Source organism: Sinocyclocheilus rhinocerous, unplaced genomic scaffold (assembly GCF_001515625.1).
Source record: "Sinocyclocheilus rhinocerous isolate Xijiao unplaced genomic scaffold, SAMN03320098_v1.1 scaffold680, whole genome shotgun sequence".
NCBI classification, from domain to species: Eukaryota; Metazoa; Chordata; class Actinopteri; order Cypriniformes; family Cyprinidae; genus Sinocyclocheilus; species Sinocyclocheilus rhinocerous.
This window is the reverse complement of record NW_015637539.1, coordinates 89,548-102,727: the sequence shown is the minus strand read 5'-3', so window position 1 is coordinate 102,727 and position 13,180 is coordinate 89,548. Positions and strand designations below refer to the sequence as shown.

General features: G+C 38.2%; 1 protein-coding gene across 1 annotated transcript in view; it reads right to left on the bottom strand.

Moving 5' to 3' along the window:
* Positions 1–13,180, bottom strand: part of LOC107749000 (adhesion G protein-coupled receptor L3) — a 170,676-nt gene that overhangs the window by 96,123 nt on the left and 61,373 nt on the right. Inside the window, exon 3 of the mRNA XM_016564038.1 lies at positions 11,767–12,567. Within this exon, the coding sequence (XP_016419524.1) occupies positions 11,767–12,567 (801 nt within the window). The remainder of the gene's footprint in view (positions 1–11,766; positions 12,568–13,180) is intronic.

Genomic DNA, 13,180 nt, shown 5'->3' with positions numbered 1-13,180 from the left:
ACACACACACACACACACACACACACACACACACACACAAACACACACACACACACACAGACACACACACACACACACACACACACACACACAGGTTCTTGTGCTGTAGGGTGATGTGATGGTTTTGTGTTTGTGCGGGTAGAACATCGACTCCAATCTATAATTGTTTACATTACAGAAAATGACATTTCCTGTCATTTTCATGAACTAACCGCGTACGGCCAGCAGCGCTAGTGCTAACTTCTCTGGTAAGAGAGTCTCCCGCGGTCTATTAGCAAAGAACTGCCCATTCAGAGAGGAAGAGACACCTGACCGACATGCAAACCTGCCAACCACAGCCTGGTGTCGGTTTAACACACCATTTAGAGACATCGATGATCCCACAATAACAGCCATGACAAACTGATTCACCAAACGGTACGACAATGGTCCGTGAACAGCCAAACTGTAACTCAATACGCTCAGTTTTTGATTATTAATATTATGTTTATTAATTTCACAAACTCTACACCTAGAAACTCTTAATTCTTTGATGAGCAATTAAAAGTTCAGCATCACCTGCTGCATGAGTTAATTCTCTATTAAAACTTTAATAAGTCATGCCCAGAGGGCTTCTATACTTATAAAAAAGCAAATCAAACCTGATTATTAATTTTTCTTCCTATTTTTGGCCTCGGCCATTTTATAGATATGTCTTTAACACGCTGATTAGTTTTAAACAAGTCAAAGATGTGGTGCAATCCACCCACATTATGCATGATATTTCATATCTGTTTTAAATTTGAAACAATCTGTATTTTCTAAGTAGTATCTATAAGTTAACAGACACATCTGAGTTTTTAATAATGTCTGCATTCCCAGAAGAATGCAATAAATTCAATTATTATTATTATTATTATTATTATTATAAACAATACATATTAATACATTATAATAGTAATACTTAATAAAATACATTATAATAGTAATAATAATAATATTAATAATAATAATTATAATAATAATTGTTTTTGTTTTTTTGCCAATGTTATAGGCTAACACAAGCCAATTGCTGAGGACAAAACAGCCACACACAAGCAATCACACATGCAAACACGCTCATCCTGAGGCTCTGTAATAAACATGCGCAGCGTGTGAATCAATGACAGCCACGAGCTCAGCTTCCAGCAGCTCTGCGTCATTAAACACAAATGCACAGAGACGCTTCACCAAGCACTGAGGGTGGAAAATGCTTACTAGATCCCGCCCGATTCCTCCCAAAACCTCCTGACCACGACCAGATGACACCTCAAGCACACTTCAGCACACGCTTGATGTTTCCTGATATCTGCGACGACTAAAGATGACACTGATATTAATCATTATATACAGTATGATCATGCATAATCTTTTGTTAAATTTCAATCAATTTAATTTGTTAAATTTCAACTGATTATAATTTCAATAGGCTGCTTAAAATGAATGAAGATCATTTATAATAGTACACACTGCTGTGAGCCTAAAAGTCTGATTTTAATAGAAATCATTTTAATTTACTGCACTAGTGTAATTTCATCACGGCCCCAGTGCTACATGTTAAAATCTTTCACTAAATCCTTGCAATCACCCATAACACCCTATAGCAACCATCCAGAACACCCTAGCAACTGCCTAGCAACCCTAGTTGCTAGTGATTATGTGTATCTTGTATCAGTGTCTTGTAAACAAACACGACTGTTTCCTGTGGTGCAGATGAAGACGGACTGACCAAAGCTGCACATGAATCAGGTGATCGACGGGAGAAAATCCAACTCAATTAACTCAACCGGTCAATCTGTAAATCTGTCTGTAATTTCCAATCCACGCAAGAAACGTTTTTAAAACATTATGTCAATTATCAGGATTGACGGCAGACGCGACGGCGTTCCGCTGCAACGCTCCGCGTTTTAGCCGGTGTGCTATTACACTTAATTTGAAGTGCTCTTCTTGTCATAATTATCTCTCGTTCGTCTTCTCAGCACCAAAGAAAATGAAGAGAAGTTTCTCTGGCTGTCAGAAAGAGCTCATTACTTTGAATTGTCTCTCTATTCTGGTGTCTTATCAGTGCGAGTGAGAACTGGCTCGACTCATTCATGTCTGGCAGAAAGATGAAGCATCTCTATCACTGCTCACTCACAGTCATTCTTAATTAACATTTGGACCCTTTTCACTGTTCACATCATGCCTGGTGATGCTACTGCACACACACACACACACACACTTGTTTTTGATGTATGGTTTTGAGAGAATTGTTGAATGCCAGAGTCAGCTCTCTGATTCTTAACATGGGACAAAACTCACACTTTCACCGGCTGTTAGTTTTTAAAAATACCAATATTTACACTTTGTTATTAAAGCAATTGTCTTTCTTTGTGTCTCTCTATCTAGCAACCACCCATAACACCCTAGAAATCACAAAGAAACTACCTAACAATCACCCAGAACACCTTAGCAACCATCCAGAACACCCTAGAAACTGCATAGCAACACCCTAGCAACCACCTGGAACACCCTAGTGGCAACTTCATTGCAACTTTTCAGCAATCACCCGAACACTTGCATAGCAGCTACTCGAAAAACCCTAGCAACTACATGGCAACCACCTAACAATCCCCCAAAACACCCTTACAATCGCACAGCAACCACATAGCAACCAGCCAGAAGCAACCGCATGGCTACCATCTTGCAACCATTCAGAACACACTAGCAACCACCTAGTAACCATCCAGAACACCCTGGAAACTGCATAGCAACACCCTTGCAACCACCTGGAACACCCTAGTAGCAACTTCATAGCAACTTTTCAGCAATCACCCAAACACTTGCACAGCAGCTACTCGGAAAACCCTAGCAACTACATGGCAACCACCTAACAATCCCCCAAAACACCCTTACAATTGCACAGCAACCACATAGCAACCAGCCAGAAGCAACCACATAACTACCACCTTGCAACCATTCAGAACACACTAGCAACCACCTAGTAGTCATCCAGAACACCCTAGAAACCGCATAACACTCCACAAATAGCATAGTAACCATAACACACCAACAACAACAACACAGCAACCACCTACAAACCACCAAGAACATACTAGCATCCACACTTAGCAACCACATATCAACAATCTAGCAACCACATAGTAACCACTGATAACACCAGCAATAACCCACAACACACTAGCAACCATTCAAAACACCCTAGCAACGTCATAGCAACTTAGCAACCACCCGTACACCTAAGGAACTGCATAGCAGCTACTTGGAAAACCCTAGCAAACAAACTAGCAACCACTAGCAATCCCTCATAACACCCTAGCAACCACATAACAACCACCGATAACACACTAGCAACCATCCTGAGCACACTAGCAACCACTAAGAACACCTGAGCAACCAAACAGAACACCCCAGAAATAACATACCACCCATAACATACAGGCAACCACATAACAAACAATCAGAACACCCTAGAAATCGCATAGCAACCACCTAGAAACCAAACAGAACACTCCACAAATAGCATAGTAACCATAACACACTGGCAACAACCCAGAACACCCCAGCAACATCACCAGGAGCCACCCAGTACACATTAGCAGCAACACAAAACATCTTAGCAACAACTTAGCAACCCCCAGAACACCATAGCAACCACATAACTACCACCAATAATACACCAGCAAGAAAGCACCTAACAAACAGCAAGCACCAAGAAACCAAACAGAACACGCAAGAAATAACAAAGCAACCACTCATAAAATACCAGCAAACGTTCAGAACACCGTAGCAATCACATAGCAACCAGTGAGAAGCAACCACATAGAAATCACCTTGCAACCACTCATTACACCATAACAATCACATTGCAACCACCTAGAAACCAAACGGAATGCTCCAGGAATAATACAGAAGCCATAACACACTAGCAACCACCCAGAACACCCCATCAACAACACAGCAACCACCTAGGAACCACCCAGAGCACATTAGGCACCACACTTAGCAACCACTCAGAACATCCTAGCAACCCCCAGAACACCCTAGCAGCCACATAACAACCACCGATAACACACCAGCAACCACCCAGAATACCCTAGCAGCCACCTATCAACCAAACAGAACACCCAAGAAACCACATAGCAACCATTTAGCAACCACTCAGAACACCCAATGACCTAGCAACCACCCAGAGCATGCTAGCAACCATATAACGACCTGAAAGCCTTCAAAGTTCAAGCTTTTTAAACTACATCAAACTTCCTGTCTAGGAAAGTTTGTCTTGACCAACTTTTTTTTTCATCCTTTCCAGAACGAATGAAATCAGGTCCTGCCCTTATGCGTTTGTCTTGTTCAATAAAATGCATTCAAAAAATAATAAAATTACTGTTTCATGCCAAACTTAAACATAATAGGAGATAGATGAATGCATCTGAACACATTTAATAGATCAAATCCCAAATCCTCTGGACGTAAGCTTTATTATTCAACTTCTGCAGCCTGTTTTGTGAGGGAATTGCAGGAGTCTGCAGGTCTTGACTCTGTGTGTTTTATTATACCGAATGCCAGAGAGAGTAAAAAGATCTCTAGTAGTCATAGCACAAGGCAGTGCTCGTCTGAGGTCACAGCTAAACATAATTCTACTCTTCATATGAGCCAGATTAGGTCAATTACCGTCTGCCTAAATGGGCCCTGTAGAGCAGAGCGCACCGGTATGGCTCGCCAACAAGCATCCCCCCCACCAGCTCCAAACATCACTGCGTTTGACGTTCCCACACATGTTCTGAATATCAGCAAATGCAAAAGCTATAAGGAAGAGAGCTGCTATTCCACACAGCAGGTCAGAACGGGAGATCAGTATCTCACACGGAATTATCCATCACGACAGCTCAAGACGGACGCCTCAGACATGTTAAGTTTCATAGGAGCCTGAAGAAAAACAAGGCCGTGTTCAATAACGTTCACTGTTTTGAGAATTCATAACTAAAGCATAATTCGATTTCGTGTGGCACAAAAATAAACATCCATTTCAAGAGAAATGTCATTAGATGTTCATATACAGAATGCCATGTTTATTTTGGTGTGAAACTATCACCTGTAACATATAAAGACCAGAGAAAACGTTCTGCACCTCATGTGGGGTTTTCTTTACTAATGTCAGTCGTGTTATCTAATGCTGATTTCAAGGTGATTCTGCTGTGTGTGATTATTTTGGAGGCTACATTCTAATTTTTATTATCTGATGCTAATTTTGTTGTTTTCTGATGCTGGTTTTGATGATTATATTCCATTTTTGGCATTTTAGGCTGATGATTTTGTATTGTGAAATCAAATGCAGATCTGATGCTGATTTCTGTGCTAACTTCGTTCTCTGATGCTGATTTTTAGAGATTTCAAGGTAATTATATTATCTCATGCTGAATTTAGAAAAATCAGTGTGATTCTGTTATCTGATGCAGATTTTGAAGCATTCTTGGGTATTCTGTTATCTGATGCTGATTTTGGAGAACTACTATATACTGTTTATGTTATCTGTTACTGATTTAGATTTTTTTCATGCTGATTCTACTATCTGATGTTGAGTTCAGAGATTTAATGTTGATTCTGCTAACTGATGCTGATATTAAAGATTTCACACTGATTATGTTATCTGGTGCAGATATGTTGTTGTTATCGAATGCTGATTTTGGAGATTCTGTGCTGATTTATGCAGATCTTTTTAAATTATTATTTTTTGAAGATTATATTCCAGTTTTGTAATGTGAGGCTGATGATTTTGCATTATGAATCTGAGTTGCAGATCTGAATATGATGTCATAATCAGGCATTGATTGTATGACCCGGTAATAACTTTGTTCTCTGATGCTGATTTTGGTCATTTCAAGGCAAATCTATTATCTGATGCAGATTTTGAAGCAATTTGGTTATCCTTTTATCAGATGCTGATTTTAGAGGTTCATTTTGTTCATGTTATCTGATGCTGATTTAGATTTTAAATTACATCTCCATGCTAATTATGCTATTTGATGCTGAGTTCAGAGATGTAATGGTGATTTTGATAACCAAAGCTGATTTTGAAGATTCAATATTTATTCTATTTTCTGATGCAGATTTGTTGTTGTCTGATGCTGAATTTGAGCAATTCAACGTGATTCTGTAATCTGATGCTGATTTTGGAGATTATAATGTCCATGTTATCTAATACTGAGTTTGAAGCATTCATGCTGATTTTGTTATCTGATACCCTTACTTAAATATGCCATGTCAACCTGATGGTGTTTAGAGTTGATTTAAAAGACTCCACATCGATTCTGCTATCTGATGCAGATTTCGTTGTTGCTGTCTGATGCTGATTTTGAAGATTCCATTCCAGATTTGAAACATGAGGCTGACGATTTTGCATTTTTAAGATAAAGAGTTACAAAACTGATGATGATTTCATAATTAGACACTGGTTTCATGACCCTTGATTTTATGGCAATTTATGATTTCTGTTGTCTGATGCTCATTTTGGAGATTGATAATTCACATGTTATCTGATGTAGATTTTGGGGCGTTCATGCAGATTATGTTGTCTGATTCTGATTTTTGGTGATTCCATGCTGAATTTGTTAATCTGTCATTCTATTATGTCATCTTACACTGATTTTGGACATTCTAAAATAATTATGTTATATCATGATTATTTTTTAGAGATTCCCTAAAGCTTCTGTTACACAAAAACACATGAGACAAGAGTGAAAAAACACACACACACACACACAAGGCCAGTGGAGCAGGGCATAGGGACAGATGTTGTAAGCACAGTGTATGTCTCTCTCTTGACTGCCTCTATAGAGGAACTAAAGCTGGAAAGGGTACTCGGGGAGGGGAGTGATAAAGTGCGACACACTTGTGACTGCAAGCCAGGGGATTTTCAGCAGTGAGTAATGGAGCTGTGTGCAGTGATAAAACCAGTCTCCAACCAAATGCTGCCTGAGACCTAAAACATATAGAGGACCTAAAAATAAATGTACAATGCTATATGAGTTATATAGGTGAGTCGAGATCCTATCCAAGCCATATTTCACCTGAAAATCAACAGAAGCCTTTGCGATCTTTTGCATTGCGACGTAATTTTTAAAACATTACAAATTATCATTACCAAAATGTATCCATTTTTTTCTCAGTAATGTTTCTCATTTGATTTTTTAGATTTTTTTTTTTTGCCAGTAGCTTTCATTATTGCATTAAAAAAAAAAACATTTATTTATAGGCCCTGTGCTAAATGGCATACTTGTGGCCTTGTGATGGGCATTGCTGACTGTTTCTCTGCTCCAGTCTTGGGCACTACCAGAATGTTTTAGATGTCTCACTAATTAAAACACTCACCAGATTCAACTTACATCTAAAACATTCTGGAATGTGGGTCCCGAGGACTGGAGTTGAAAAACACTAGACTGTAGGGTGTCTCATTTGCTATTTTATGACTCGGAAGTGGCTCACGCCCCCTTTTTGGCTGCTTTTGGATGCACTGGGACTTTTCACTGTTTGTGTCACTCTGTTTGCCCCAGTCAGACTGTCAGTCTGTGCATTAGGAGTGGGAATTTTCCAGTGACTCTTTCTGAAGTTGCGCTGATATGCCAGTAGGTGTCAACAGAAAACTGTCATTATTTACATTTTTGTGAAAACTGTAGATTAATTACTCTGCATTTAAATAAGATCATCAGACATCATGTTTTCCTATTTAAGTTAGAGGAATGATTTATGAGTGAGTCATTGAATCGTTTACTCAACCAGTTCCATTAAATACTTATTTATTCAGGAATGAAACACAGGAATGAAACCTGAGACCTTTGTTAGGAACTATTTTCACTGCAACACTTTGCCTAAAATGTAAGTTACTCAATTTTAACTTATTGTTATTGTACAGGAATATCACACTAGCAAGTTTGTTGTTGTTCTGAATATCAGCATGTCTGTGATGCAGTCACAGGTATTTATAGTCGTGCTGATATCCAGAAAAACAACACTGTTGCTTGTGTCATTTTGTTTAATTATGTCACCAAGGCTAAACCTTATAAAATCTTAAAAATCCTTACATCTCATTAAGCAGCTTTGCATTTGGGGAGTGTTTATGCATACTGTATGTATGCTCACTAGGTTTTGAAACAGCAAAAGAATGTGATGAACAGAACCACATCAAAGAGTCACCTTCAGATTAAGATTAATTCCAGGAGAAACAAGCGCTCGCTCACACACACACACACACACTGCTCTCCCTGCATGTGTGATTTAAGAAAGCTCTGAGTTAGTGTTTATGCATACTGTATGTATGCTCACTAGGTTTTGAAACAGCAAAAGAATGTGATGAACAGAACCACATCAAAGAGTCACCTTCAGATAAAGATTAATTCCAGGAGAAACAAGCGCTCGCTCACACACACACACACACACACACACTGCTCTCCCTGCATGTGTGATTTAAGAAAGCTCTGAGTGGGTCATTTCCTGACTCTATAAATGCATGTAGTGTCTCAAATCACACTATCACTTAATAAGAGCAACTTCACCTCATATTATACATACCATTATGCAATGCTACACACAACAGAAACATCCTCTATGCAAGGGTAAAAATGCATTGCAAGCATGTCTGCGGCATTAAACTGGATGTACTATTACTCAGGTAAAATGTTGTAAACAGTGTAACTAACTTGCTCAGCAATATTCACTTCAAACTATTGCTCCACAGAAAACTGACCGTAGAAGATGACAGTTCACACTAATGGCAACACTAATGCGTTTAGATTATAATACTAGCGTATTTGGATGCTGAACACTGTCCAATAGGCTATAAACTATATGCTGCCTAATATAAAAAAAAAAAAAAAAAACAAGTAGCATTTGCAATTTCTGTCTGAAAGCAGTGGTGAAGAGCAGCAGTTGGCAAGCTGACGGCTCGTGACAGGCTGAGATTGTAAATGTGAAGTGGCCGCAGCTGTTACCTCTCTGTCAAAAACACTTCCATTCAACTGTGCCCAAAACTTTATCTTACAGATCAAGTACAAACAGGAAAATAAAATTAAATGCATGCCGTCCAAACCGCTGCTGTCATCAGGGATACATAATTGTGACTTTGAACACAGATTTGTCTGTCAATGAAAACGAAGCTTTCATTAAGAGAATACTCTTCTTGTTAGAGCTTGCTGGCCAATACAAATATCAAATATCACTACTACTTATTCTCACAATTAGATTTTGAACTCCCTGTTTTACAGTTATAAAAGATTAGATTTTTGTTTTAAAAATGTATTTATTTTTGCAATGAAATGTAAAAAAAAAATAAAAATACTAAGTGAATTTGATTTAAAATAATTAACATTTTTGCATTATTATTTAAAATGTAATACATTTTAATATAATATAGTTGGATAAAATGCAATATTTACTTTTTGTACATGGCCAAAATCAATTAAGTTCAATTGATATACATGGAAGGGTTTATTATCTTTTAAATCTTTTAAATAACTTTTACAGGTATACAAGATATAAATATGAAATAAAAAAATATTTATAATTTATATTTTTTATTATTGTTAAAAAAAAATATGTAAACATTTAAAAAACTATATAAAAATGTGTCTTTATTTAAAATTGAATACATTTTAAAATATATTTAATATATAGTTGTATATAATAAAATAATTAGAATAGTATATGATATAATAGTAATAACAGCTTTGCAGCGGAAAACTCTATACTTTGGCTGGCAATGAGTGCGACCGTGAAAAAATGTTGGAAAGCAATTAAATTATTATTTTCTCCTAGTGATGAACCCAATACGACTCCTGCATATTACTGTGCGGCAGAAACAGTGTTTTTCCAACAGTGTTAGTGAAGATGTTTATGAAAGTTTTCTTTCTTCAAAAGGCTTTTAATTAAATAGCGAAAGGAATGTCACACATTTGAGAAACATTCGCTCTGTAATTAGCGCCGGTCCAGTCGACGACATTCCGACTTTCAGTAAGCAGCCATGAACTTCCCCTCCACAAACTTCACTCGATGCTTTTCCAATTAAAGAGAGCATTCCACAGTTTCTGGTCCGACCACTAACTCAAGCAAACAGCACTGAATAAGATCTGTGTGCCGCCCGCAGACACCAAACAACTCATTTCACTAAATCAAAAGGCAAAGTTTCCATTTTCACAACCACAACATTCCCACCAGCAGCTCCACCCACGCATTCACCAAAATGTTATTAGTAGTTTTAAGGAGGCCACAGTGAATCTCTTTAAAACATGTCATATTTCACCCTAAAATTGTAAGAAATACAAGATCATATTTTGCGTAACAGAAATAAAGGTTATTTGTAAGACAATTTAATTAATTAATTATTTATTTATTTATTTTGAATGTTTTTTATTTTATTATTATTATTATTACATTCTATTCAAAATTTTTATATATATACATATACATTTCCACCAAAATATGTATTTTATTGTTTTTTTTTCATTTCTAATTATGGTGATACTTATTGTTGTTGTTTTCTATAATAGTCACATTTTTATTTAAATACAGTAAAACTAAATGATGGATTTATTTAGAAATCAACATAAATTAATGAAGTGGCACAAATTAATAAATAAAAAAAGTAAAAATGTAATGTTATGTATTTAAAATTATTATTTCACATGTTTTTTTTTTCACATTCACAAAGTAATGAGAAGTTAGGTGCGAAATATGCTTAACTTTCATGTATTATTTCAAAATAACGATAGTCCTAAAAATAGGCTTAATTTTCTTCTAAGGCCATGTTCACACGTACATGGGTATTTTTATAAACTGAGTTTTTCCTTCTTCCGTTTTTAAAAAAATCTCCGTCCACATGAAAACGCAAACGCAAGCTATGAAGCACTGTCAAGAGCATGCCAAACCAACAGGTGGCGATATAATCTCAACCCTAAATCCATGTTGGCCAATCAGAAGCCTGAAAAAGTCTCCTGTAGGCGGAGATAACAGCGCAGGTGCCGACGTCACAAGCCAAAAACTCCGGTTTCGCTGTCTACACGATAACACTGCAACTGGAGTTTTTGAAAATCTTCACCCTGGCAGGCGTTTTCAAAAATGCTCGGTTTCAGTGAACTGGTGCTGTGTTTGCGTGTGGACGAATGGTCTAACCGCGTAGAAAAAGCTGCAGTTTTAAACATAACCGCGTTCGTGTGGACAGGGCCTAAGACCCCATGAAATCACTTGATGAGTGCAGCGTTGTGTTTCTCGCACTGATGTATTTCCTTTTGAGGAATGACATAAATGGAAGGGTTTTATTGCTTTAGTTAAATGTTAAATTTTTTATTATTATTAATTCATAACAATGTATTGTTATGATTATTATTGTTGTTGTTGTTTATAATAATAATAAAAACAATAATAAATAATTTTAATACAATATAAAAATAGGGGAAAAACATGTCATTGAACCATATCTCCATGTATAATTTAGTTAAACTTTTTTTTTACTTGATTAAAATGTAATCTAAAAATTAAAGTATTGTTACGTTTACGTTAAAGCTGTGAACTATGATTGTATCAACTTCTAAGAGTACACCAGCAAACAGATAATCAGGCATGAGCTAAACGGCACAAAACTTGAACAATGTTGAATTCATAGGATCTTTCTTACCATTTTCCTTTTGAAACACGTTTTTTTGTGCGATTCACAGATCACAGTTTAAAACTTGTGCAAATAAATGCTCCAGCTCTTACCTAGTCTGTTATCCAGGACTCCAAAATCCAGCGTATACTTGACGACATGGTAGTTATTCCACACATAGAGCAGATTGTCTCTGGGATTGTAATCCACGGCAGCGATGTACTGGTACGAGTTCGGGAAGGGGATGTCCAGATAGCCGTCTTTGCTCAGCTCCGTGTTGTAGATGTAGTCGATTTTATTCCCGGTGGCTTCGCTATCGTCGTCTTCGTAGACGGTCTTGACGACATACAGGATCCCACAGATCATGAAGGAGTTGGAAGCGGAGCGTTTGTCGTAGGCCGTATCCCAAGTTCCCTCCACACGTAACGTATACGGGTTGAGCTGGCTGATCACGATCCGTCCGTTGTTTTGCTCCGTGGCGTAAATCACCCAAAGACCGTTCTCGTCCACCGCCAAATCGATATCCGACTTGCCTCCCCAGCGATACGGCGAAGTGTCGTGGTAGTTTGCGCTAGCGATGATAGCCTCGCCGCTCTTGATGCGAGTGCGCAAATCAAACTTGACGATATTCCTAGTTCGCTCCTTGTTGAAGAACAGCGCGCCGTCGTAGACGACGAACCCGGTGCCGTCGACCCGATGGGGGAGCTTGTAGGTCGTGGTGGGTCGTCCTGCGATGAAATCCTCTTTGCTGGAGTATTCGGTGAGGGTGTCCGTGCGATACGGCGTCCAGGGCATGTAATAGATCTTATCTGAGGCCTGGAGGGGGTCTTTGCACCAAGCTCCCGACTGGTGGTCCGACTCGAATAGATGCTCGCTCTGATAAACGCCGCGTAAGAGCCCTGGGCACAGGAAAACTACAGACAAACAGAGAGAAAGACAAGTGAGCGCGGGTTTGAAAGCACTTCATGCTAATTTTCATTTGATACGACGGATAACGGCTCACTGCTGGGCACACGATCACATGATATGATAGAAATGTGTTGCTCAGTAGACACACATTTGCACTCTAAAAAATGATGGGTTAAATACAACCCAGCGTTGGGTAAAATATGGACAAACCCAGCGATTGGGTTCTTTTGACCCAGCAATTTGTAGTAACACAAATGCTGGGTCAAAACATTTGCACTCTAAAAAATGCTGGGTTAAATACAACCAGAGCCAATCCTCCCTATACGCAAAATAAGCAAGCTGCATAGGGCCCCCGAAACACCAGGGGGCCCCCTTGCTCTCAAAGATTTAATTTTGTTTTTGAATTTGGCCAGCTGTTTTGAAAGCATCAGTGATAATTTATTTTAATGCGGTGCGCTGTCGCCCTTTCTACGTAAAAATCAGTCAAATCATGTAATGTGAATGTCGTACAGTCTTGCTCGAGACTAAAAAAAACGAGTTGAAAGTGTATCGAGCCACGGAAGAGACACTGTTTCTCAAGCGCTTTCCGCGAGCGCGATTCGAGACGGAGTGAAACAT